The 27,966-nt window shown below is 39.1% G+C and overlaps 1 protein-coding gene across 8 annotated transcripts in view; it reads right to left on the bottom strand.

Annotated features, from left to right (window-relative positions):
• Positions 1–27,966, bottom strand: part of ZFPM2 (zinc finger protein, FOG family member 2) — a 437,522-nt gene that overhangs the window by 159,831 nt on the left and 249,725 nt on the right. For 4 of the 8 annotated variants that reach the window (XM_034763465.1, XM_034763466.1, XM_034763470.1 and 1 more), the window contains one exon: positions 13,351–13,407. The exons of 3 other annotated variants lie outside the window; for them this stretch is intronic. In XM_034763465.1, the coding sequence (XP_034619356.1) occupies positions 13,351–13,407 (57 nt within the window). Of the gene's footprint in view, positions 1–8,049; positions 8,944–13,350; positions 13,408–27,966 lie in introns of those variants that run through there. One more of the 8 variants, XM_034763472.1, reaches the window with a different exon arrangement.

The raw sequence follows: 27,966 nt of genomic DNA, 5'->3' as shown, positions 1-27,966 counted from the left end.
ATTTTAAGTTATTTGGAAGAAATTGGGTTCTAACACACCATTGTCTTTGTTTCAGCTGTGAATGTTAGTGCATGTTGCTAAGAATTAGATTTTTAAATGTTGATTATCAACTGAAGATCTATCCTGACCTTTTTAGATAAGCAATATGATTTTTGTTTTTTAGAATGCCAATGTTTGGAAAAAGCCCTCAGAACCTGCTAGAATGTGATTGCACATTACCTTCATGGAAAGACAAACTAAAGCTGCCAGACAAAAAATACTCCTAGGCCCTGATCCAAAACCTATTAAGTCAATGTAAAGACTCCAATTGGCATCAATGGACTTTGAATCAGGCTCTCACAGTGAAGTGAACAATACATGTACATGGACTAGAACACTATACATAAGAAGGAAGATCAGAAGACCTCATATTCTGTCAGAAGGCGTTCCAATTACATTTTATCCAACTTCTTCTTAAATACCTCCCACATTTCTGAAGCTGATTTGCCATACATATTGTGGAATTCTCATTCACTTATCACATTTCTTCAAAATCTGCCTTTTTATATAGTCAAATGCATTACTTTCTCTAGTGCAACATTCCATGTTTAAAAATAATGTGATCGCTAGATCACTTGTAGCGGCTTCACAAACATCAAACCTATTATCAGTCTTGGCTTATATCCCAGGAATAGGTCCAAAAATAGTCTAGAAGTGTATTGGATAGTTAACATACATAAGTAAGCAATTCTCTAGGAATGTCCAGCAATCCTAGTTATTTTTCCACTGTGTTATTCCAAACAATTAAAATTTATTTTAAAAATCAACAATACCATCAAATCAACAAATAATTTGTTATGCTGGACTTTTAAAAGTATCCTCTCTAGCTGTATTCCAGATTTATTTTGTCTAGAGGTCTATTGAGTTGCAAACTCTGAACACCTCCCACAAGATAGATCAGGCTCCTAAGTACCTTGAAAAGTTATTTACCCCTTCCTCTTCTTCATCCTTAATCTAAGAAGTTGACCATATCCTTACAGTCTAAAAAATAAATCTCTGAGAAGCTCTTATCTAGAGTGTCATAACCAAGTGCCAATATAATGCCAGATCTGGAGGCTATCACTATAAAAGTCACTTGGACCAGACTTACTTACTTATATAAGGTACGTAGCATCTCTGCTTCTCATATAGAATCACTTCACAATCTCTTATTAATGTATAATTAAGGGCATGAAACAATAACCATTAAGTGATCCACTGCTGAAAACCAATAGTGATTCATGAATACAAGACTATGAGCTCTGTAAGACTTAGTTTGCTTTGGGGCTGAAACAAAAATAATAATTATTTCAGTAAGTTTTCAACAATAAATTCACAAAAATGGTATAAGAAATATGACTTCATTTTGTAACAACTAGTCCTTGTGCTTCAGCCGAATAATGATAATAAAGAAGAGAATGCTCAAAAAACTTTTCAAACTCCTATGGCTAAAAGAGTTACTCACTAGCCTTTTAATGGTTTCCTTTAAATCTAGAATTGGCCTAAAGTGTGCAACATAAAATTTTCAGAGCTATTTCATGCAAATAGCAAGTTCAAGACTATATGCAGTGCTGTTGTAGCCGTGTTGGTCCCAGGACACTGGAGACACAAAATGGGTCAGATAATATCTTTTATTAGATCAACTTCTGTTGGTGAGAGTGACAAGCTTACATTTGTAAGCTTTAAAGCTTGTTTCTATCATCAACAGTAGTTGCTCCAATAAAATATACTACCTCACCCACTTTGTCTCTCTCTAAGTTCAAGACTAACAATCAACAAAGGCAACTATCATATCTGTCCCAGGGATATCTGTTTTGTTATGCAGACTCATTTTATTTCCCTGATAGACAATGGGTCATATTTCATCCTCAGATACACAGAGGTAAACCCCACTGAAGTCAATAGGAGTTGCACCAGTTTATCATTATTATTAGTAATAAATATTTGTATTACTGTAGCTCCTAGGAGTTCTAGTCATGGACCAGGACCCCATTGTGCTCAGTGCTGTACAAACACAGAACAAAAAGATGCCTGCCCCAGACAGTTTACAATCTAAGTATAAGGTAAGAGACAACAGATGGACCAGGGAGTACAAGGAAACAGTGAGACAATATTGGTCAGCATGATAGTGGTATCAGCACACCACTAGCCTAGCCATTGTCAAGTTTTTTTGTAGGCACCTTGGAACAAGTTAAAAGGGGGGATTTGAAGGAGGCTAATGAGATAGATTTGTGGATGTTTATAGGGAGCTCCTCTGAAGCACGAGGAACAGCATGGGACAAACCATGAAGATTGTTTTAAAATTTAACAAGTGGGTGATGGAGGCTGGCATCATGGGCTGATTGGAGGCAGGAGTTGACCTTTCAGTATTTCATGAGAGCTGATAGGCAAGGATTAAGCCATAAAGAGCCTTAAAGTGAGGACAAGTAACTTATGTTGATGCTGTAAAGAAGGGGGAGTCAGTGGAGGGTTATAAAAGGAGGAATGATGTGGTCAGAGTGATGAAATAGGAAAATGAACATTGTAGCAGCATTCTGGGTGGATATGAGTAGGACAAGACTGCATTTGTCAAGGTCAGAGAGAAGGATATGCAGTGATCGAGATGTTAAGATGAGGGCCTGGACAAGAGTTTAAGCTGCATAGGATATGGCAGCCTGTATCTTAGAGATGTTACACATTAAGAAATTATGAGATGTATGCGAGGACCTAAAGAGAGGTCCAAGTTAAAAATGACACCTAAGTTATGGGCCTGAATGACAGACAGGATGGTGGTTTGTCAGAGGAACAAATTTGTTCATTGTTTGCAAGTTATCCTTTGACAATGATCTTAATATTGACAGGAAATTGGTGATAATAGTTAATTTTATTTTGTATTTAGCAAGGGCCTTCATATGGATGAATGAGATGTTATAGGGATGGATCTTGAAATGCTCATGCAGGCTTCACCCAATTCAAATAGTCAGAAAGTTCAAAGGTTTTCCTGGAATAAGGTCCAAGAACTACAGGATATGGCCCACAGAAATAGTTATCTAAAGGCAGTGGGATCACCCTATTTCATGCAATAATATAAAACAATAACACATCTAATTAAATATGCCTCAGTGTCCTTTATGCAGGCCCTGGGAAAAAACGATTACTTGCCTGTTCTGCAACTGTTTTTCAAAATGTGGGTACAGACGTGTATTCCACTCAGGTGTGCACACGCCAAGCACTCCAAAGATGGAGAACTTTCCTTAGCAGTACCTGTAAGGGCAGTGCTCATGCCCTCTAGCCCCTCCTCTAGTTATTTAAGTGCTGCACCACTCCAACCCACCACAGTTGCTTCACACTGAAAGTCAAGTATAGAACGTTACTCTGTTGTTTCACATTCAAATAATCCATTAAGAACATAAGAACGGCCACACTGGGTCAGACCAAACATCCATCTAGCCCAGTATCTTGTCTTCCGATAAAGGCCAATGCCAGGTGCCCCAGAGGGAATGAGCAGAACAGGTAATCTTCAAGTGTTCCATGCCCTGTGAACCATTCCCAGCTTCTGGCAAAAGAGGCTAGGGACACCATCCCTTCCCATCCTGGCTAACAGCCATTGATGGACCTATCCTCCATTAATTTATCTAGTTCTTTTTTGAACCCTGTTATAGTCTTGGCCTTCACAACATCCTCTGACAAAGAGTTCCACAGGTTGACTGTGTGTTGTGTGAAGAAATATTTCTGAAAAGGAGTAAATAACACTTTCTTATTTACTTTCTCCATACCAGTCATGATTTTATAGATCAGGGGTTGGCAACCTTCAGCACGCAGTCCATCAGGGTAATCCACTGGCGGACTGTGAGACATTTTGTTTACGTTGACCGTCCGCAGACATGCCCCCCCTGCAGCTCCCAGTGGCCGCGGTTCACCATTCCCAGACAATGGGAGCTGCGGGAAGTGGCAGGCTGCAAGGACGTGCTGGCCACCACTTCCCGCAGTTCCCATTGGCCGGGAATGGTGAACTCAGGCCACTGGGAGCTGCAGGGGGCCATGGCTGTGGACGGTCAATGTAAACAAATTGTCTTGCGGCCCGCCAGCAGATTACCCTGATGGGCTGCGTGCCAAAGGTTGCCAACCACTGTTATAGATCTTAGTTTTAGTAATAATTCACTGCTAGTAACTTAACAACATTCTTTATTAGATACATAGTTATCATATATACAGAGCCTCTTAACTTGGGTCAATCTGTCAGTCTAACCTAAAAACAGCTGCCTCCCACACCTTGAAGAGTCTATTCATTCTCTTAAAGCCACAGTAATACATCTTTTTTATTTAGAAAAAAATTATTCGTGTATGTGTGTGTGTATCAATTATCTTAACAGCTTCCTATAAGTCTTTTAACAGGTCTCCTTTGATGCAATGACCATCTAACTTCTACATTTGATGTATTTTTGAAGTTATTCTTACTACATTTTCATTTTCTTGATGCTCTTGTTGAAGTACTATATCATTTCTTTTTTCAGCTGAGTCTGGTCTTACAAGTAATAATGCAAATGTCTCCAATTTTGTCTATATACTTGATCATTATTAGTCATGATATCATAAGATTGAAATGCTACCTCTTTTGTTACAGAGGCTTTCTAAGCCCAGTTTCTACCATTATAGATACATACGCTATCGGTTTTAAATAAGTTAGTTTATGTGATTCTTTATTATAATAATTCTTTTGATACAAACTTGACTGATATTTCTACTTATTCCTTTCCTTATATACTTCTTTAAAAAACATAGATAATCTATTTCTAAACTTTCTGTTAAATAACAACTGTGCTGATGATAAACCTTATTGTAATGGCAGTGTTTTATGATTTAATAATGGCAAATATAAATCAATATTTGTTTCTTCAGCTTTGTTAGTTATCTTTTTACTATTTTAACACCATTTTCGACTAGCCCATTAGATTGTGAGTAACAATTGATGTAATATGTTTGAAATCATATGCTATGGCAAACTTTTAAACTCTTGACTGTGTAACTGAGGTCCATTATCATTTATTACCATATTGGGAATGCCATGCCTTGCAAAAATTGATTTAATTATATTAATGACTTGTTTGGCATGTGTTTTCAAATATACATATTTCAGGAAAATGCAAAAAAACAATCAAGCATTATAACATATGCATGTCCTTTATATTCAAATAAATCTAAACCTACTTTAAGACCAAGGTCTTAAATTTTCTTGAATAAATGTCATAGGCTGTTTAGACTGAGTACTTCTATATTTTTGACACGTCACATTCTTTTATATAATCCTCTATGTTTTGGCTCATTTGTGGACAATACAGAAACTCTCTTGCTCCATGTTTATTCTATGCCTAAATGTCCCTTATGTGTGCATTTCAACATCTCTGCTGTTAACTCTAAAGGAATTACCTATCACCTTTAAACAGAATCCCTTCAATTACTGATAATAATAAATTGAATGAATTGATTATATGGTTTTGATATATTTTTTATTTATATATTTTTTCAAAAGCAGTAACAACCCTTCATAAATTCTCATCCTGTCTAGTTGCTTGTACAATTTCTTTCTCTGCTCCTTCTGATATAGGAAACAATTTTTAAGCACATCTGCATGTATCAAAACATAATTTTCTTCAATTACACTGGTTACATCATAAGCGCTAGAAAGAGTATCAGCAACAATTAATGATTTGCCTGGCTGATATTCTAACTCTAAATCATACAAATACAATTGAAAAAATAATATTTGTAACCAAGGCGGTATGTCTGTCACATTCCTTTTTGAAATATTAACTAAGAGTTTAAGATCTGTTTCTGCCAGTATTCTACCATATATAAATATGTGAACTTTTGTAAGGGTAAAATCCAATGCCAAAGTCTCTTTTTCTATTTGTGCAAGTGATATTCCATTTTTTGACATAACTCTACATGAATAAGCAACTGGTTTCCATTGACCACCATACTTTTGTAATAGAACTGCTTCTAGACCTTGTTTGACTGCATGTGAAGACAATTTTGTAAATATAAATAAATGGAGATCTCCCATCTCCTAGAACTGGAAGGGACCTTGAAAGGTCATCAAGTCCAGCCACCTGCCTTCACTAGCAGGACCAAGTACTGATTTTGCCCCAGATCCGTAAGTGGCCCCCTCAAGGATTGAATTCACATCCCTGGGTTTAGCAGGCCAATGCTCAAACCACTGAGCTATCCCAGTCTATTACTATCAAATAGTTTTCATATAAGCTGTTTTTATTAGTTGCTTATGCTGCTTAAATTCTTGTTGATGTTGACAATCCAATTTCCACTGATTATTTTTACAATGCATAGCTCTTAATTTTGTTATTTTTTTCCATACCCAAATATTTCTGTAATAACTTCTTATCTTATGGGTAAGCAATATTATCAATGGCTTGTATTCATTGTGGATCAATCTGTAATCCTTAACTGGTCAGTGTTTCTCCTAGAAACATTAATTCCCGCACTCTAAATTTACATTCATACTTGTTAAATTTCAGTCCTGCTTCTTTTACTCTAGATAATGCTTTAGTTAATCTTATATCCTACTCTTCTAAAGTTCTTCCCCATATTATTGTATCATCTCTTTACACCAATGTGCCATCTATAAGTTCAAAAATTTTTTTGCATTGTTCTATGAAATGCCTCTGGAGCTGAACATAATCCAAAAATAATCTTTTAAAACAGTAACATCCAAAAGGTGTATTAAACATACAAACCAATTCACTTTTTTGCTCCAGTGGTATTTGCCAAAATTCATTTGAAGCATCTAAAGAAGAAGACTATTTTGCTCCTGAGATGTGTCCAAATATTTCTTCTCTGGTAGGTATTTTAAAATGTTTCCTTTTAATGTTCCCTTTTAACATACTTATTTAAGTCTTTTTGATCTAAAAATAATTGTAAGGATCCATCTTTCTTTTTTACTATTACTAATTAATTGACCCACTTAGTTGGCTCTGCCACTCTTTTAATTATATCTAAATTAACTAACTTTTCTCATTCCTTTTATACCGTATTTCTTAAAGCTAAGAGTATTTTTCTAGTTGCATGTATAATTGGTTTTTTTGTTTCATTTAACTCCATTTTATAAATTTTATCCCATTTAAAAAGCCAGCAAATAACTCTATAAATTGATGTTCTATTTCCAGTGTTTCAGAATCCTGAATTGTCTGAATTCTGCCAATTAGATTTAGAGCTAAACGTGTTTCTAAACCTAAAATAGAAATCACTTAACTATTATAAATCTTAGATTTTTTAAAATTATCTTTCACTATGACCTGTACTTCACGAAAACCATAAAAGGATTTTTTTTTCACTGCTATAACACTGTAAAATAATATGTATTTGTTCGCTTACTATAGGTTTTACTTTTAGACATTTTATAATTTCTTCTGAAATTACATTAACTTGTGCACCTGTATCTATTGCATATTGAATAAATGTTCTATTAGCAGATAGCGTAACTGTCCAATTCTCCTTGTAGTTCACAGAATATCCAGAAACAAATGTTCTTCGTTGGTGATGTCAGCTCTATATTCCTCATCTGGCATCTTCTCTGAGACTTTGGAATTTTGAACGAAATGTACATTTCTATGTTTTTCCAGACTTCTATGTTTACAAATGTTTGTGAAATGACCGCTCTTCAACTTTAAGCGAGGGGTGGGGGATAGTGCTTTATGGCTGGGGGAATAGTGCTTTATGGCTGGGGGAGAGGAGGAGAATGAAGACTGCTGCAAAAGGGTCAGAATGGTTCCTGACTCATCCCCTAGGAATGCAGGGGCAGCTCAGGTTTCGGAAGCTGGCACCAGGAGCCAGCCAAGAATCTGAGTAGATGTCTCTAGCTACATGGAACCTGGGGGTAGGGTGGTTAGCAATGTAGCATGCAGATCCATTGCCTCCATTCACATGGCAGAGCTATGGCACAAGTTTTAACAAATTCATGCAATTACAGGAGCAGGAAGGAATGGCCCGTTACAGAGCAGTGGGTGCTGTGGTACACGGGGTTAAGGGCAATCTCACCTGACATTCTCAAGAATCTTGGAATCACCTTCCAGCTGTTACCTTTGTCAGCGGGCTAAATGGTTATCCGTATCCACACAGCAGTCTTCACTCAAAGGTTGCTGGCAGGGTGGTTGTATTCCAATGGCCCCATGTAGCAGTCATGTGGACACATAACAGTTAACATTCTCAGGAATCAAATCGGCCTTGCACAGAACAGCATTCTTAAAAGCAATGTTGGTGCTTTCGGGATCAGCGAGTTAATGTCTGGGTTTACTCCGGCAGGGGCAAGCAGGGATATTAAACTTGTCATGGTCAACAACTGATCAAGAAGGCTGGGGACCATTTGTTATCTTCCAGAAAGGCTGCGAGCTTGGTTCTGACCCATGGGATTTGGTTCTCATTCATTTGCAATCAGGGTCCACAACAGTAGCGGTACAGCTGGGTATGGGGCCACAGGCATTTCTGACAATTGGGCGTTGGCCTTCAGAAGCACATAATACGTGCATGCAAACTCAGGTGGTGAGGTAATATTAATGTATTGTGATTCAATTCTAGAAGACCAGCCTGGAGGTGGATCTGTGGGCACAGGAGTGTTTTTCTTATGCACATAGGTGGACATCCTAGTGGCCTTCAGGGTTGGCAACCAGGATCCATGCATTGGCATGGAAGGAGAAGCATGTTATTGGATCAGCTGATGCCACTGCTGTGTGCCATAGGGGCCCGTCAGCAGTCACCAACATGATGTGGCACATATTGGAAAGCAGTATTTGGAAATGTGTAAAAGGGTTCCATTACTGCCCAGAAGAAGAAGGGACTTGATGCAGATCCATGTTGTCAGATGTGCATTAACGCAGAGTCTGACTGGGAGCCATGGAGCGCCACCTGGTGGACAAGGCACGACAGATTATAACAGATCAAATCTCTTAGGGTCATAAAAGGCTCAGGAATTTGGGGCATCTGGGGCACCAAATTATTCAGGGAAGATGGACTTCCCCTGTAAAGCTTTGGAGCCCGTTTGTTTTGGCTGATATAAAAGGTGGACAGTAAGAGATGTCTGGGAACCTGACTGGGTTGGGGAAAGGGAAGCAGCCAAGCTAATTGCTGGTGCCTCCTTGTGGTGGATGTCCAGTGCAGGTACGCCATAGGAAAGGTATACAGTGACCAGGTAATTGGCTTAGAAAAGGACTTTAAAAGAGGTGTTCATTAAAAGAACGAACAGGGGCAGTTGGGGACTCCTATGATTGATACAGCAGGGAGCCAAACCCCCATTCTTATAGCCCACCTTAATCTTCCTATGAGGGGGGCATGGATGGTAAGGTCCTGGCAATAAATTTGCTGGAGGGACCTGATAAAAAAGATGGAAAAAGATGGGGAGCTGGTAAAAGCCCCCTGGATAATTACAGAGTAAACATGGGGTTACCTGCATGGTACACTTTTATCTGCCGGGTAGTCCCAGACTAATAATAAAGTTACGGCCTGATTAAACCCAAGTCAAATGTTTCCTGTTGTTCTTTCGGTATAGCCAAACAATAATTCTGTTTCTTGCAGATATGACAGGTTGGACCATATGCTGGACTTTGTCTAGGTCAGTACCTTCTTACACACTAGATCATTCTTTCATATTTTCTCATGTTTTAACTTTAATACTTTCACTCTGTTTTCCTCCATAGACTTGTGGTGTTGTTGTTTTTTTACTTTCTTATTAAGTCAATATTCCCACCAGTTTGTTTTCTTTCTAAAATGTGCAATTATCCTTGATTAAATCCAGCAGTTTGGTAAATTCTCACTGCTTTTTCCAGATTTAGGTCGGGTTCTTCTAACAGTCTTTTTCTTACACTGCTATCTTTTATTCTCATTACAATTTGGTATTTTATCATTGAGTCAGATAGATTCTGTAAGTTACATGTCTGACTTAATCTTTAGATCAGTTAAAAATTATTCAAAAGTCTCTTTGTCCATTTGATTTCCTGAGTGAAACTGAAATCTTTCAAATGTTTCATTTCTTTTGAGCAGAATTCCTCAAAATTTTAATACAAACTCATATTCTGCTCATTCTCTAATAGAGGGGTCTCAAATTCAAATGACCACGAGGGCTGCATGAGGACTAGTGTATTCGCCCAACGGCCACATCACTGACACCCGCCACTTGCTGCCCCTGCGCCGCCCCTTCCATGAGGCCCTGCCTCTGCCCTGCCTCTTCCCTGCCCCCATTCCAACCCCTTCCCCAAAGTCCTCACCCCAACTCTGCCCCTTCCTTGCCCCCAGGGGGTGCAGGAAGGGTGCGGGGTGTGGTGGGGGCTCAGGGCAGGGAGTTGAGTTGCAGGAGGTGTGCAGGGTTCGGCAGGGGGCTCAGGACAGGGAATTGGGGTGTGGGGTGCAGAAGGGGTGAGGGGTGTGGCAGGGTACTCAGGGCAGGGAGTTGGGGTGGGGGGTGCAGTGTGTGGCAGGGGGCTCCAGGCAGGGGGTTGGGGTGCAGGAGGGGTGTGGTGTGCAGCAGGGGATTAGGGTGCAGGGTGTGGCAGGCGGCTCAGGGCAGGGAGTTGGGTTGTGGGAAGGGTGAGGGGTGCAGCAGGAGGTTGTGGTGCAGGGTGTGGCAAGGGGCTCCAGGCAGGGGGTTGGGGTGCAGGAGGGGTGTGGGGTGTGGGCTCCGGCCCAGCGCCGCTTTCCTAGATCAAATCCGGGGTGGCAGCGCCGCGCACCGCGGCCAGGACAGGCTTGCTGCCTGCCTGCCCTGGCCCCTGACCCCTGGCTCCGCTCCACTCTGCTCTGCTTCAGGAAGCAGCCGGAGTCCCTGGGGGTGTGTGGAGGGGGGGAAACAGCGCCATGTGCTGCTCTTGCTGCTCCTCCAGGTACCTCCCCCAAAGCTCCCATTGGCCGCCATTCCCTGTTCCCGGCCAATGGGGAGCTGCGAGAACACGGAGCCCTCTACTCTCCCCCATGCCCGGGGCTGCAGGGACATACAGTAGTTCCAGCCGCTTCAGGGAGTGGTGGCTCGGGGTAGGCAGAGGGGTGGGGGTGGGGGGAGCTTGGCGGGCCGCAGGAAAGAACGGGCCGCGTGTTTGAGACCCCTGCTCTAATACTAAGCTTGCATGAATTATACAGTGAAATTGCTTCATTACATGCAACATTCAAAAAGATATGAAACTTTTGTTCATCTTCCTTATACATAGATCCTGGTGCCCTCAAAAATAAATCAAATGCTTTTCTGCAGCATTTCTTGACATTTTTAGAAATGTGAGAACTCGTAATTGATCCATCTTATTTCATTCAAACTTGTTTGTCAATTCTGACTAATTTTTACCTCAAGGTTTTTTGTTTTGCTTTATTAACATATTTTAGTTCTTTTTATCACTTCCTTCACTCCTGGTACCATCTGTTGTTTTATATTTAAGTAATCCACCAGTCTTAATAATAATTCATTGCTAGTAACTTAACAACAATCTTTATTAGATAGATAATAAATATATTTACAGAGCATCTTAACTCAGGTCAATCTGTCAGTCTAACTTAAAAACAGCTGCCTCCTCCCACTGTCAGCTCCCACACCCTGAAGACTCTATTCATTCTCTTAAAGCCACAGTAAAACCATAGTTAACCTGTTCCTATTAATAAAATCAAGTGCTTCTATTCTCATCCTGTCCCTAACTCTCTCATTGTAATAGTAGCTAATGAGAGATCATGGCAAGGAAGATGTAAATCCACAGTGAAGGACAAACAGTCTAAGAGGCTGGATCCCATGGGGATGAAAATTTATTCAACCTTGTCCTTGCAAATGTGTCCTGCAAATCAATAGGCACTGATACTGAAATATAATTTTGTGAATTGGAAGTCTAAAGCCAAATTCACTGACAAGTTACCTAAATCCTCCAGGGAACCATTCACAGCACCTACTGCAGAAGGTCACCAACAAGCCAAGATGCCTTTTCAATCAGCATTGGACATCGCAGATGCATTTTCCAGAGTTATGGCTTCAGTGGTCACAATGAGAAGGGCCTCATGGTTGCAGAACTCTGGCATAACACTGGTGGTTCAGCAAGGTAAGAGCATAGAAAAACTACTTTTTTATGGTTGATATTTGATCTCTGACAAAATGGATAACTCTGTGTTTGTTAAGGGTTTGTACCCCAGCCACAAAAAGGCATCATTTTGTGGGTCAGCAACAATACCACCCCAGTGGTATTTCCTGCAGACACCTTACGGTCGAGGCAGCAGGACTACTCCAGGAAGGGGCATAAATCATACATGAGGAGGCCTTCGGAGTCCAACTTTATCTAGCCAGCCAATCCTCGCCCAACTTCATGCAAGCAACCATTTTGACTGTCACATTGAGAGAAGCATTGCTGCTGAGAACTTCCCACTGATCACACTCTCTCAATTCCACAGTGCTTAGGAAGCTATAACCTCAGACAAATGGGTCCTCAGCAATGTTATGCCATCCAATTCTTATCTATTTTCCATACATCATCCATTTCAGGGACCCCTCACACAAGTCACTGTTCCTACAGCAAATACAGACTCTGCGAGCTTTAGGGGCTACAGAGGAATTCCCCAAAGGAGAAAGATTCTATTCACAATTCTTACTGATTCCCAATTCCAAGGGAGGAGTGAAACCTATTCTCAATCTCTGACATTTCAACAGGCACAGCATGCACATGAGATTCCACATGGTTACCCTTGGTCACATGTAGTTATGTAGTCTGGCATGCAAGGCTGATTCTTCATCCTCTTCAGGCTTGGCTCAGGTTGGTATATTGACCAAATTGTCAGTTGCTGGATGGCCTACTGTGGGTGCCACTGCCTGTCCTCAGTAGCTCGAGTGGTGGATAGATTGAATAAATGTCTACAAAGGTGTTCCCTCCACCCCTTCTCTACTGACCATAACAAAAGTGACTGATGCCTCCAAAAGAGGTTCAAGAGGATATCTGGTGACTAGTTCCGGGACTGTGGACAGGTCAGGAAGCTTCTCTTCACATCAACTTCTGGAGCATCAAGTAATTTACAATGTGTGCCAGTCCTTTTGGTCACATATCAAAGGCACAGCAGTTCACATACTCACTGGCAACACTACCACAGTGTATTATGTGAACAAACAGGATGAAGCCCACTTCAACCAGCTGTGCCAGGAGGCAGTACAGTTTTGATAATTCTACATTAGGAAGAATATCATTCCCTTGGCTGCACCCCCTTTCAGGGATGTGGAATTGCTTAGCTGATCACCTCAGGAGGGTTTTCTCTGAGAAGCATGAATGGTCACTGAAGGACAGAGAATGGGGCATCTTGACTATCAACCAGTTTGCAACAAAATACAATAAAAAGTACCATCAGTTTTGTTCCCAAGAGAGCCTCAGTCCAGGTTCCTTGACAGATGCCTTCCACCTGAGGAATGTAATAACGCTTGTTAGTACAATTTGCTATAGAAAGCAAGGAAGCTGGGGTATGCCACAAAATCTTAACAGGTTCTAACAATTGTGCATTTCAAGGCAGAGATGCTCTCCCTGGGGCTAAGGCCTGAAGAAGTTTAGTTTCCTGCACACTCAGGCTGGATACTCAATTCATTCATTCATTCATCTCTGGAGTTCCTGATGGGATTTAAAATCCTCAGTCATTGGAAACAAAGAATTCAGTATTACAGAGTCATCTGGTGCTGAAGAAGATGAGGGAAGTGGAGTCACTGGAATCTCCTGCAGTAGCCTGGGTCCCTGTACAAGCAGTTTAGGATGAGCCTGCTCAAAGGAAGCAGCCTCCATCTAAGTCTGCAACATATGTGGCTGAAGAAGGGATACCACAGGTTGGCTGGGCAATCTTGCCCAGGAGTGGACTGAGGATTGGGACTTTACAGATCAAGGAACATACAACAGATTCCTACGAGACCACTGAGGATAGGGATATGGCATTGGGCCTCTGTTTCTATTGGGGGAATGCTGCCAGTCTCAGTACCAATTGTGATCCATAGAAGGTCTCGATAATCTTTGAGAATGGTGTCTCGAAGATGAGGGAGTTGGGAACGATGTCCCTGACCTTCATGAATTTTGCAAGACATCTGAAGGCAACAGAGGAACCACCCCACTTGGACCAATTAAAGATCTAGCCTCATCCGAAGCCCAATATGCCAGTTGCATCAGTACCAAAGCAGACAGAGAAGTCAACACCTTGAGGACTGGCAGGGGCATCATGCTCCTACTTGGTACCAAAACAGAAGATGGCACCAAAGCCAGGGTTGGTACTGATCCCGTAGATGTGGTCTGCATCACAGTCATTATTGGTATCAAAGACGGTAACTGTGCTGACAGGCCCCTGGGTACCGAAAAGGAGTCCGACCTCGACTGCCAACTTTGAGTGGTGCTGAAGATACCGGTGATTGAGACAAGTATGCAATCAATCCAAGCATTCCCGAGGACCACACAGAAAAAGTCCTAGCAGCTGAGTGGTCCTGAATAACTGGGGATTATGGAACAAAGAGGCAAAGCAAGTCTGATGCTGCCTGGTATGCCAATGGCATGGAAAGAGTCTATGCTGATGCTGTCAGTACTAGACACAATGGGTGTCCCATGGATAGTACCAGAGTTGACAGTACACTGTCCAACTGATGCTGCCTTGGTACTGGAGACCAGGTAGATGGCACAGCTTCAACCTGTGCCCCAAAAGAATCTCAGTGCTGGTCTGCAATCCTTCTGGAAAAAAGGATGAATCTCCCTGATCTCTGGAGTGGCTGTAGTTGGTTTTGTGAGACTTTCTCCTCAGAGGATCCAAAGAAGGAGAACAATCTCTATCCCTCCTAGGGAAGGCATCAGAGTCTGGCCAAGGCATATCGGCTCATTCTGGCACTGAAGCTGTCTGAAGGACTGGGCGATCGGCAGATGTCCTCAATGATGAAGTGGACCTCATACCCTGCTCCATAAGGTTCTGTTTGAGGCACAAGTACCTCACCACCTGCATTCTTTTCTTCAATGATTTGCAGATGGAGCACCTTTCTTTGATGTGCCCTTCTTCCAAACACAACAAGCACTATGTGTGGGGATCACTATTGAGAACAGTTGCACATAAGACAGACAATTTTTAAATCCTGGAGAGGATATCCCATCAGGATAACTATCCCCAGTTAACTACTACAACAAAATCAAGACAATTTTGACACTGACCCTTAACTTGTGATGGGATGTTAATACATGTGTAAATGATCCCAATACCAGAAACACATAGCTTATCCTGGGATCCAGCTCTACAGAGTAATGGTAATGTAAGTGCATCCTTGAATATCCATTGCTATCATGCTATAGGGGTGTCTCTATGCATATTGGATGGGTAATAGTGTTTGCTATGGTCCAGGGAGGTGTGGCAGCTGAGTTACCACACTGTATTTCCCGTGCATTTGCCTCAGTTAGGTATAGTCACATGACTGTTAGAGATCATACCGACTGCTCTGTGCAATAAAGCATTTACCAGACGGATCTGAGGACATCTTGCTTTTCAACTTGCTCTATTTTTCTGCAGTTTTACTGTGTAGTTTGACTTCTTATACCAGTATTTCCATAAAAAGGGCATCCTACATCCCTATACAGTGTACCAGATATAGATCCGTTTTTAGTGGTCTTAGCTACTGGGGGAAGTTGGAAAGACCCTCCACTGCCCTTGTACATCCCAATGAAAGGTCAGTCACAGTTGCACTCCCTTTGCTCAGGGGAGAGCACAGCTTGCTCCACGGGGGTATACTTTACCCCAAAGGGGGTGAGAAGGAACTTGCAAAGCAAGCTCCACAGTCCAGAATGTATCCATTTTTTAAAAACAGCTATGATTTTTTATTGTTGTTGAAAACTTGATGGCTCACTTCTGTTCTCTGAGAGTATCTGCAATTTGGGCTCTGATGATTACTTAGAATTTGTCACATAAAAGTCACACGGTTTCACTTCACTTCCCTAATAATTGGATCATGCACAAGAGAATTAAAAATTCACTTTCCATGGACATCTGTACTAATAAAACTCAATCAAACAAATGCTCACTGAAAACGAAACAGAAGGGGCACAAACATGGCTATAGCAGATTCAACTTTAAGTGAATATTTGCAGAATTTATCCATCTCTAAAAAGAGTATATATATATACACACACACACTTGATGCAAGACAGAAAGGTATATACTGCATAATAAGAACAATCATTAAGAGAGTAAGTTAGCTCTCTCCCCCCCACCCCTTCCCCACCACTCCCCCGCCAAAATTAAAACTACTATGTATAAGTGAAAAGCTGTAGAATTATTCCTTGAATCATTGGTTCACATAGTAAAACCATCAGAGTTTTTAACAGTCAAAGTGAAGGATTTGGGAAAATTTAATAAAACTGCAGTGAAGACAATCTACCTTTTAACCAGAAAAGAACTCTGTAGTTCATCAGTTGGGTAGGGCATAATAGTCAACAATTATTTTAATATGTTTTTCAGATTCGTAAGCCCTATTATTTATGAATACTTTCTCTCCTGTTTTCATCTCATCTTTTGTTATATTCCCTTAAACTTCTATATTTCATTCAGTGTTTTGCTGTTAGACATCTCTTCTACTGTTTCTCCTATGTTCAAAATAAATTCTGAATTACCTCTCTCATTGTGAACAGCACTACTAAACACAGAAATTATTCACAAAACACTAGCTAATCACTGCTACACTGAATGCTTACATTTTATAACAATGAAAATACAAATTTATATTTAGGAAGCATCTACCTTCAAACTACATACTAAAAATCAACAGGAATATACTATCTTAAATACTTGAGCAAAACTCAGTAAAAGATACAGTAGGCAAACATTGTAGTCAGCTCAGCAGTGATTACCAACTCATGCTCCAAATTCACTATAAAATGAAAATCAATATTTCCACAAGTTCCTGCAACATAAAAGATAACCTTCATTGATTTTTCTAGACTTAGGCCTCTCTGATAAAATCTAATATAAATTTTCAACCACAAGGATTTGGATCAGAGCAGGGGTGATAAGTCCTGCACATCTCTTAAGAGGTGGAGAATTTTTTTTAAAGTGCACGTTCATACTATTTATAATTTGCCCTGTGCAAGTGAAAGCCTTTTCCACCAGTGCTATCAGGAATCTCTTCTAATTTTTATTACTGTGAGGCTAAAGCCTGTTCCAGATAATTTGGAAATTTCAGGGGAATTGTGATAGGGCTGATGGTGCAGCCCTGGCTGACTTGAGAAAAGAGCTAACCCGTAATAGCCTCCATGGCCGTGCTGATTAAATGTTGCCATAGATGAAAGGCCTGCCATCGCCGCAATAAATTAACCAATCACACAAATCCCAAGTCAGTGCTAATCCTTCCTTGATACTCTGATCCTCTGATCAGCTCAAGGAGGTAAAGAAACTGGCTTGTGACGCTTGGTGCTCTAACCCCTGGATTTCATGTACACAACAAGCTAATGATATCTTGCTGACCAGTTCAATGGGATGAACTTCTCTCACAACCCTTAGGGAACACTGTAGCCTTCTTTAAAAAAAAAAAAAAAAAACTGACAAGCACATGGCAGCAGGTTTTGTGTTTTACTATGAAATGATGGGAAAACTAACCAGCATTTGTTAACCACAATGATCATCAGATCATCAGAGGCCAGGATATAAAAACAATTTGTATCTTACAAACGCAGGTGATGGGTTAGGCAAGAATTGAGACATTAAAGAAAGGCTAATTATTCAGGTAATGGCGATTAAACTATGCACATTATCTTGGGGGAGGTGAGCACCTTTTTATAGTAGAGTAAGTTTATTATATTCTTAAGGTTTGGAAAAAATATAGATATATAAAGAGAGAGTGAGTCTCGGTCTCTTACACACACACACACATACATACATATACACTCTATTGTACTGCCATAGTGTGATTATAATCAGATTTAGACATAGACTCATTTAATCAATTAACAGAAGGTCTGAACACATGCAGCGTTTTCTCATTAATTATGTGAATGCTGCCTTTCCAATACACTTAGTGAAATTGAGTCTGTGCAATCTGCATTAGTGTACTTCATAATTGGGGAAACTCTTTTTTGTGCAGTAATTGGTTGCTAAAAGTAAGAAAGCTCTGGGGTTTGCCTCTAGGATTTCCATACACAAAGAGTTTTGAAAGTACTTCATTATCTTTCTTGGTCAGTTCTGTGAAATTAAAACTATTTCCCCCTCTTCTTTACAGAAATAGTTTCAATCTAGAGTTACTTGAAAACATAGCTAGCATATAAATATATGCAAGAAAGTTGCTTAGGTTCCTGCTTGCTTTAATCATGGGAATAGTGCCATTGAAGTCAATGGTACTACCTGTGTGAGTAAACTGGAACTGGCCATAAGTGGGGGCAGTGAAGTTAAGTGGTTTCAGTAACTTCCTCAAGAGTGAATGTATTATTTTTTCTAAGTTACCCACTAAATCTGAAACATATTGAAATAAATTGATAAAGAAAAGTTCATAGGTTTGGGCACATTATTCCAGTTGGGAAGCTACTCAATTAGACTGCCAGAATGCAGTTTATAAGAGCAGTATCTTATAGTGAATTAAATAATGTAAGTCTGTTTATTCATTTGATTTATTGAATTTTTAACCCATTTTGCCATTTCTCATCCTTTCGTTACATGGTGATCCTGGGTGTGTGCATTGCTACTGTTTCATCTCTCCATGTGACCTTCCCACAGAAGCTATTCCCATTACTGGACTCACCAATAGTTAGCTCAGGAACAAGTCTCATGGGAATTAATTAGTAAGAACACTATAAGAACACAGTTCACTCCCTGCAAGGCATTATGGGTGAATATTTCTGAGTAACATAGCTATCTTTGGCAAATACTGTTTTCCAAGAACAGCAGATGTTAGAACAGTCCATAAAGGTGCTTAAAGTAGATTTTATTCAATAGAGCCACAGGGGTTGGAAGAAATTAATTGGGCCTCTTCTGTCAAATTTAATCCTTTTGATTTTACCTCTGATGTCTCATATCTGCTAATGTGTATTTACTCTAATGCTGAACTTATCCAAGTTAACTATACTGCATACTTACTATTTTAAGTTTGACTGAAGATCATTCTTTATGATATATCATTAAAATAATATCCTTTTAAAAATAATACTATATGGTAGTGTTTTTTAAATACACAGAGACATTCAGACTTTACAACCTATGGTAAAGTTTAAACTAAGGTATAGAATAATTTAGACTTTTGATGAAGAATTAAATAAAATAGATTACTCATGTCATTATCTACAATTTAAATCTATCAACCTTCTTTTACTAAAAGAAAAGAAAAGAAAAGAAAAAAAAAGAAAAGAAAGAAAAAGAAAAAAAGAAAGAAAGAAAGAAAAAGAATATATATTTATACGGACTGGACCCTAAATGCTCTTAAATTTATCACCTTTGTTTTATAATCTGAAGGGATTTATTGATAAAAGATTGCTTCTCTTAAAGAAATGATCCATCTTTTTTTTTGTTGAGGGTGGTCTCTCAAGACTTCCAAGGCCAAACTAATCCCTGGCGTAAACTGACAACAGCAATACCAGAGATAAATGTGGTCCTCTCTGTTTTAATACCATTAGTTTGCCTATCAAAACGCAAACCATGATAGTTCATATGAGCCATGATAGGCATTTTGACATCAAGGTCTCCATTTGGGAATGCACAAGTGGTATTGAACAATACACATGTGCACTAGTGATTGCCCATAAAAAGCTCTGTGCCACAGATGGAGATCATGTTTTGAAAATTTGATTCACCATTGCTCACATAAATGCAATGCTTCGTTGCAAATAGCACAGATAGACTAGATTACGATTTCATTAGAGATGGCTAAAATAGCATTCAGAAGAGATGTTTATAGTGCTATGCTCATCTTTTCTCACTGCACCATAAAACTTATAGTAGGGCCTGCACAAGATCCACTGCAATCAAATCACTAAAAAAGGCAGTAGGAAAGAGAGCCTGCTCAATTTTATTGGGAAAGGAGAAGGTCCAGGGATTGATTCTTTTACATTTCTGCTGAAAAACTTCAGTCACTTTAAAAAAAAAACAAAAAAAACCCAACCTCTCCTTATCTCACCATGTCTCAAATAAACTCCATTGGATGATGTTCTCACTGTTATTATGTAAAGACAAAAATTAAAAGCTATATATATATATATATATAGTCTTAACGCTCATACAGGATGGGCCCGATCCTACACTCCTCGTTCCGGCAAAACGTTCAGTGGCTATTTTGCCTGAATGAGTGTAGAAGAGAGGATAATATTGGTTGCTAGAAGAGCCAACTTCATTTATATTACAATACATACTATCCATGGTTTGATAATTGTTTACTTCATGATACATAAGTGATTAAATTGTCATTTCAAATGTGTTCATGTGCTAAATACATTTCCATTGCTTGTACATGCCAAAGGGGAAGGTGGAGTTCAGGTAAAGTGTCAGAGCTGTTTTAGGTTGAATATCAGATTGGAATTTTAAGGTCAGAAATTTTCTCAGAGTGACTTTTCTCAGGAAGTGGGTCAATTAAGTAATTCTGTTAGATACCCAAATATGACAACACCCATCAACAGAGAGTTACTATACTGAAATTAAATAACAGGGATGGGAGCTACAAAATACAGTATATGAGCTGGGCTAATTTAAAAGGAATAATTCACACATTTCTGTTTGCGGATTGCTACATTCTTCTTACTGAATGTTGTCAAAGACAAGGTAATCAAATTTTAAAGTTTTTACTACATTAACCTTGGATCCTCTGGAGAACAGTCAGTAAACTATGAGAGAGGTTTAATACCTGGAAGCACAGCTGCATTATGGTAAGGTCAATTTAGGAGCATTACTGAGATTCTAGGCCATAATGACTCCATATGGAGCTGGATAGTAACGAAGGTAATAAACTTTCGCAGTGTGATTTCTTTGCTCAGTGCAGCAAAGCATAATTTGGCAGTTACTGATCTTTTCCTCAATGAAGTACTTTTTTTTCCCTTTTGTTTGTGTTTTTAAAGAGCTACTGCATTCTCACTCTCTCTTCTTCCTCCGAGAAGGTTTACAAATGCAAAGAAAAGGTCAACCAAACTCAGAATGAAAAAATCCTTAAGTATTACGTGTGTGTATAATGTAGGAAAGGCAAATTCTTCAGTCCTCAACCCCTACACAAAGATATTTCCATTTGTCTTAGAAACTAGTATTAAAGGGAAATTGGTCTTAGTTTCCATAGTAATAAGAAGACACTAAATGCATTTGAGGAGAGAGACATAAGAAATTGGGGACAGCTGCGGACAGCAGATTTGGGATACTGGTATCATGTATGTAACAAATCTTTATTAATAAGTACATGAAATCCCATATTTTTCATTTATAACTGCTGCATAATTTCCTGTTAACACTTCATGTAAATTCCAGATAAGGTAATAATTTTTTTTCAGAATTCTATTTCTGTTTCATTATATGTTCTATACTCTGCCCCACAGGTCAGTTGCATGATTGAAGTTTTATGCCTCATTAAAATTCCACTAGCTAAAACATGGAGACAGAATTTTGGTAATTCCTTTCTCCACAACTATAATTAACCATTCCACTGGATTCTTGTATGACTGCAATCCAGGTTTAAAAATTACAGTATGGTGAGATGGTCAAGAGGTCTAAATGTCCTAAACATAAGACTCTTATCTTTCTTTGCTCCAGTCGCTGAAAAATCCTGCACCAACACCTCCCAGTACAGTATTTCTAGCTAGCAGCTGCTATGAGAAACCTAAATAACAAAAATATGCAAACTTGCACACTAATTCCCTTTGGAGATAGATCTTGGCTGCAGCCCTGTCATAAATCAGAGAATTTCGATATGAAATGAGGCAAGCAGCTCTAATCATTTCTGCATTTCAAATTGGATCACTGGCTCAATCACTGGGCTTTTTTAAACTGCTTGCCTAAGAGCAAATGTGAGGCGGGAGATAATTCTGAAGAAATCTCTTCTTTTGTGGCCGTAGAACTCTTTTAACTGTTTCAAGACTGAAGGCCACATTTCAGTGATAACAACATATATCTGCTCTGAGAGATATGGATCCTTAAAACATCTTTCCTTCTCTTTCAACTCATAGAATTCCATCAATATCTGCATATATTATATATATTAATATATGTATGTGTGCATATGGGTGTTTGTGTGCATAAAAGAGAGAGGGAGAGAAAAGAAGACAGAAACATCTGACATGTAGCCTTCATATATTTCTCAGAATCCAGAATTTTCTCTTCTTACTTTACTCAGTGTGGATTTCAATTGCTGCACGTACTGTATAGTTAACTTTTTTTTAACAGTTTGGAAATGTATTTAGGGATAAAAATAAAACTGTAGAAAAAATGCAAAAGGAGTGAATTTAAGTAAGGGCTTGTCAGTTTCAGGAATACACTCAGCCTTTCCTTCCCCAGTGCTTTCTTGGACAAAAATCAAACAAATAAAATCAAGGTAAACAAATATCTTCAATAGGCAAATGTGACGTCCGAAGATCTCCTCCTTTACGCATCACAGCTTGAAATTCCCCTTCATTATGCCACTGATTTTCTATTTTCACATCTTATCTAAAACTCTGTAAACTATACATCAAAGAAAAAATTAGCCTGAAAGTCAATTACTGTGTAAACAGCATCCTCTTGACCCTCTATTTTTTGCTATGAGTATCCCTTCTTTTTTTCACCCCAATGATGCTATAGGCTTGTTGTAGTTTCAGTGTCCTCATCACAGTGCTTTGAAATTGAATTTAACTCTATTATCAGCAGGCTTTTGTAATCTCATGTAAGCCTAATAGTGATCAGATGGAATTTTACAGCTAAGCTCCCTGCATTTTGAGGACTAATTTAAAATGTTTATCAAATTTTTGTTTTAGACAGTTAAAAAAATTCTCCTTATCAGTTTCTTTTTGTCTCTTATTTTCACCTTCTATTGCCTGATACTGTTATTTCCCTTCTGGGAACTTGTATTTTTCTCTGGGATACATAATTTGCTGTTTCCTTGTTTTTTATTTCAAAATTCAGCAAGCTATTTATTTAACACTGATATAGATGTTAGATTATTTAATATAGCAAGTAACTCTATTACCGCTTTTCACCTACAGCTTTACAACTTACATTGCCATTTAGCTTCATCCAAAAACTGTGAAGTGCCATCAGGGCTTATGCCATCAAGTAAACCCAAGTCCTATCATAGTATACAAAAAACATGTACTTTATCAGCTGTCAGGGCTATACTGCCAATACTTTCTTGTGTGGTCTCAATTCACTCACCCATGCCTCTGTCCTAGAGGGTTCTGAAAGCATATAAGGGAAATCTGAAGGCATCTCCCTGTTGGACTGTCATGGGATGATGGTGAGGAGAACATGTCTCCAACATTTGCACACTGGCTTCTAGTAGCCACACATTTCCAAAATCTGTGGAGTGGAATTCAAAGGGAGTGAGGCTTTTTCAGTGTCAGACAGAGGTGGTGTGATTCCTTATAGCCTCATCTTCCCTCCCTCTAATAATTTTTTGGCTATTTTAATAGGTTTTCTGACCCTTTCAACCACTCTATGGCTAAAATGTGAAAGGATATAGCCCAAAGCGACTGAGGCCCTGACCTATCAAAGCATTTGAGTACATATTAAACTTTAATTATGTGAGTATTTGACTTCAGTGAGACTACACACGTGCTTAATATTCAGCACATGCTTAAAGGCTTTGCTGGATCAGCGGTATGCATAAAAAGCAGTATATATAAAACTAGGTTTCTTTAGACCATAAAATGGAGCAACATTTTGCTTTCACTAATTCTATACCAAACACTACATTCTGTGTTAATACATCAAGTCTCACGGTGTCTTGTCCAGGAAGGTCAAGGATTTAAATCTCAGGTATGCAGAATTTGCATTGTTCTCAAACTGAGGCCATTTTGCAGTGAATGCAGGAGCAAGTGGCCTGCCTCGACAGCTTACAAGGGTGGAAGTCTCATCAAACTAATCTGGAGATCATCTCTCTTTCTTTCTTTCTACATCTCAGGACATGAAGTCAAAATACTTGAGATTCAGTAGGGAGTTAAATCCATAAACTGAAGCTTTTTTTTTTTTTTAGGAATACAGGGGTTGTTGTTATCTCTTTAACTCATCTACCCACCTCTAATAAATAGTAATAATAATCTTACATGATCCTTCTAATCCCTCCTATTTCTAATATGCTGGAAAGGGCCCACAGTTCTAATACTAGCATATGCAACAAAAAAAGCAGGCGTCTCTCAAATCTGCGATTACTGTTCTCCAAAGTGTGGTATGCATTATGAATAAAGTGATTAAACAGCTGTCAGTAAAAGTTTAGTTGCACTAACATTACTTTCTTAATGTATGTTACCATTTTTGCCCCATATCTGTATTAGTATAAAAAATCCTGATGATAGTATTACATTTTCTTCTCAAAATTGTTGCATAAATAGTTTGTGCTTACTGTAAAGCTTTTTTTAACTTATATTGCTCATACTGCATGTCTCTGCCTTGCTTATGTACAAAATCAATATCCACTGAAAATGCATGTATTCATTATATACTACATTTAAACATCTGGACATGACCGGAATCACAGCTGTAAAACACTCTTAAGCGCAATTAATTTGTATCATTCTGCTAAAAACATCTATTTGAAAACAGCTGTTTCTAATAACCACTGACTGCAGCACAGAGTTAAACCGTTGTACACCAGGTATAGTACACCATCTGCTTATATGTGTCTTACTCTGGGGATGAATAACATTTTTTAATACTCACCAGTTTAAAAGTACCTACAGCTTCTATTTTCCTTGTCAGAATTAGGTTTACCTGAATCACAGCAGAGTAGAGTAGTTCTCTTGTGCCTGGATGCAGCAGAATAGTATTTCAGCAGCTTCAATTCAATGTGGTATTACTAAAATCCTGATATCCATAGCATAATGAAGCACTTCAGACATCAGAATGCTAGAAAGTTTCAGTTTGATGTTACTGGCATACAGGAGATACAACAGAAAAAGATGAGTGCTGTGGCGCAGAAACATTGAGTAGAGGGTATTAAGGTTAACATGTCAGGTCGGAGAGGAGAATGGGGAGCAACATCACAAGAGAGACCAGTATGCAATGAGAGGGAGGAGAGGGAATACACAGAAGAAAAATGAAATAAGCAATGGATGTGGAAGAGTATTTGAAAATATAACAACTAAGTCATGGGGAAGTAGCACATGAAGATACTTTACTGACCAGTGGTGAGAAGAAGGCAAAGAGCCCCAGAAGAACATACAAAAGAATCAGGAAAGATATGGATAGGAGAGGGATATGGAGAATCAGTGAAGAACTACAGATGTTAAGAGAAAAGGAAAAGCAGATATTAACAGAATGCAGGAGAGATGACTAGCTAAAGAAGGGGCAAGGAGAACCTGACTTTTATTTATAGATCATCCAGTTTATGTTCTCAAACGTGCCAGTTCCAAGCCAGAAATGCTGAATGAGAAGAGTATCATAGGTACCTCTGAAACACTATACATACCCATGATTTTGGTTAGGAAGCCAAACTCTTTGTAACATTTATTATTTGTAAGATGGCTAGGAAGGGGATTTGCTTTAGGTCTGGGAACTGGAGCCAGATTCTAAGGCTTCCTGTGCCATGTTAGATATGTGGGGTCCATGTGTAACGCCAACAGACCCTGGTCATCAGCGGGCGGGATCAAACAAGGGACCTCTGGAGCTTAGTGCATGAGCCTCTACCGCATGAGTTAAAAGCCAGCTGGCTGTTAACTAAGGCTGTAGAGCAGACTCATTAATTACTCTCTAAGTAGTCTCGGTGCCACTACATAGGACAGACCACCACACCTAGGAGGTGTGTGGGTTACACATGCAGATTTTCATACCTCATGCAGCACATTTGAAAGAGCCAAGAGTAGTTTTGGCAGTTGGAGGAGATTGTCATTGAGGAGATGTGTGGAGGAGAGCTGGATGTTTGGCACCAAGGTAAAGGGGGAGTTTCAGCAGATGTGAGTTTGGCCTGAGAAGCTACATAAATCTCCACACCAGAAAATTCATTTTTTAAGATGGGGAAGTCACAGCAAGGAACAGGGGTCATATGAGGATACTAGGAAGGGCTGTGAACAGAGAAGGACTTTACCCCTGCCATATGTCCTTGCTGGGACTAGTCTTTAGGCCATTTTGAAAGGAGAGAAACGATTCAGACTTGATTCAGCCAAATTCAAGTCTTCTTGTCTAAACTTCCACTTCCATTTTTTGAAAGCAACAGAAACTCCCAGCAATAACTGAAGTATGGTTGTCATATCACTGGTCAATGGTAACTGATTTTTCAGACACTTTTAAAAAAATCTGCCATTTCTCTAGTGAAATTAAAAAAGGAATTAATGAAAAATAAAGTTATTACACCTCTTCTACTTCTGGGTACAAACCGTCATTATAGCTCCTGTTTTCTGTACACTGGGCTACAATTTTCATGTTTTCTCTCTGAGTAAGAATGAAAATGAGAATTTTCTGGTAAAGTAACATTATTTCAATTCTATGCTGAGTTATGGGAGAGCTGGGGAAGGAATAAGATTTTCCTATTTAAAACAATTCTTTTTTTTTTCTTTAAGAGAGGTACTGAAACAACAGCTGAAGTTTGAAAGCTGAATCTTGGCATGGGAAATAGTCCTCAGTGAATTGACATGGGAAATAGTTCTCAGTAACAGTATGGAACTCTGCTCCATGCAGATGGGTGCAAGGCAACCCTGTGGAATGTAAGAGCTCTGCAGAGGCAGAATGTCACTCCAGCAAAGCTTCATGTACATGAGATGCTTAAATTTATTTAATAAAATCCTAGAAAATTAAATGCATAAAACTACATTACAATTTCACAATTAAACATCACCTCCCTCCAAACTGTAGAATTTAAGATTATTACAGTAACTTTAATTTGGTCATGTTGCACATTATGCAGTACTCTTCTTTTCGGTTTTCTTGTTACATGTATAGTTTAACCTATCACTATATGTATTTCTAAATATAAAAATAAAATAAACAGGAATGTGTCTGAATAAATGTCATTGTAAGAGCCTTAACTTTTACATATTTTCAGTGTTTTTAATTTTAACTGTGTGTATTTAATGCTGAATTAATTTGGTCTTTTCTATGACTATACAGTTAAAGAACACTCCCTCCCACTTCTCTACTTTGCTTCAGAAAACATTCATTCTTGACTTAAAAGTTTCCAGTAATGGAGAATACAACAGAAACCTAGGTAAGTTGTTCCAATGATTAATTATTCTGAATGTTAAAAGTTTACGCCTTGTTTTCAGTCTGAATTTGTCTAGCTTCAACTTACAGCCATTGGATCATGTTATACCTTTGCTAAATTGAACAGCTCTCTATTATCAAAATATCATATAGGTACTTATAGACTGTAATCAAGTCACCCCTTCATAACCTTCTCTTTGTTAAGCTAAATAGACGTAGGATATGGCGCAGACACTCACTATAGAGAGACTTTAACTATAGGAGATGTTTTCTAATCCTTTAATCATTCTCTTCAAATTATCAACATCCTTCTTGAATTCTGGACACAGTTAAGAAGGAGCTGGGAAGAATTTACAACTTGGAAGAGCCCACTAGTCTTTCCAGTCTCCATCTCTACCTGCTTCAGGACCAACTCCCATCCCCACGTCTTTGGGCTCTTCATTAAAAGTAGGATTTGGAGCCCAGCCACGTCTGCACTGAGCTCTAACAAGGCACCTGCCCCACTCTGAACTGTTGAGGACTCTGATGAGCATGGTTCTGATTTATCCATATTTTTCTCTTGTGTGTTGAGGTGTGTTCCTGAATCTAGAACACTCCAGACCCCTTTGCTAGACTGAGCATTAAACATTTGAGGAGAGAGAATTCCACACTGGGGTCCAGCACAGGCCTGGCTGGCCTTCA

The sequence above is a fragment of the Trachemys scripta genome, chromosome 2 (assembly GCF_013100865.1).
Source record: "Trachemys scripta elegans isolate TJP31775 chromosome 2, CAS_Tse_1.0, whole genome shotgun sequence".
In the NCBI taxonomy this organism is placed as follows: domain Eukaryota; kingdom Metazoa; phylum Chordata; order Testudines; family Emydidae; genus Trachemys; species Trachemys scripta.
This window is presented reverse-complemented; position numbering and strand designations above follow the sequence as displayed.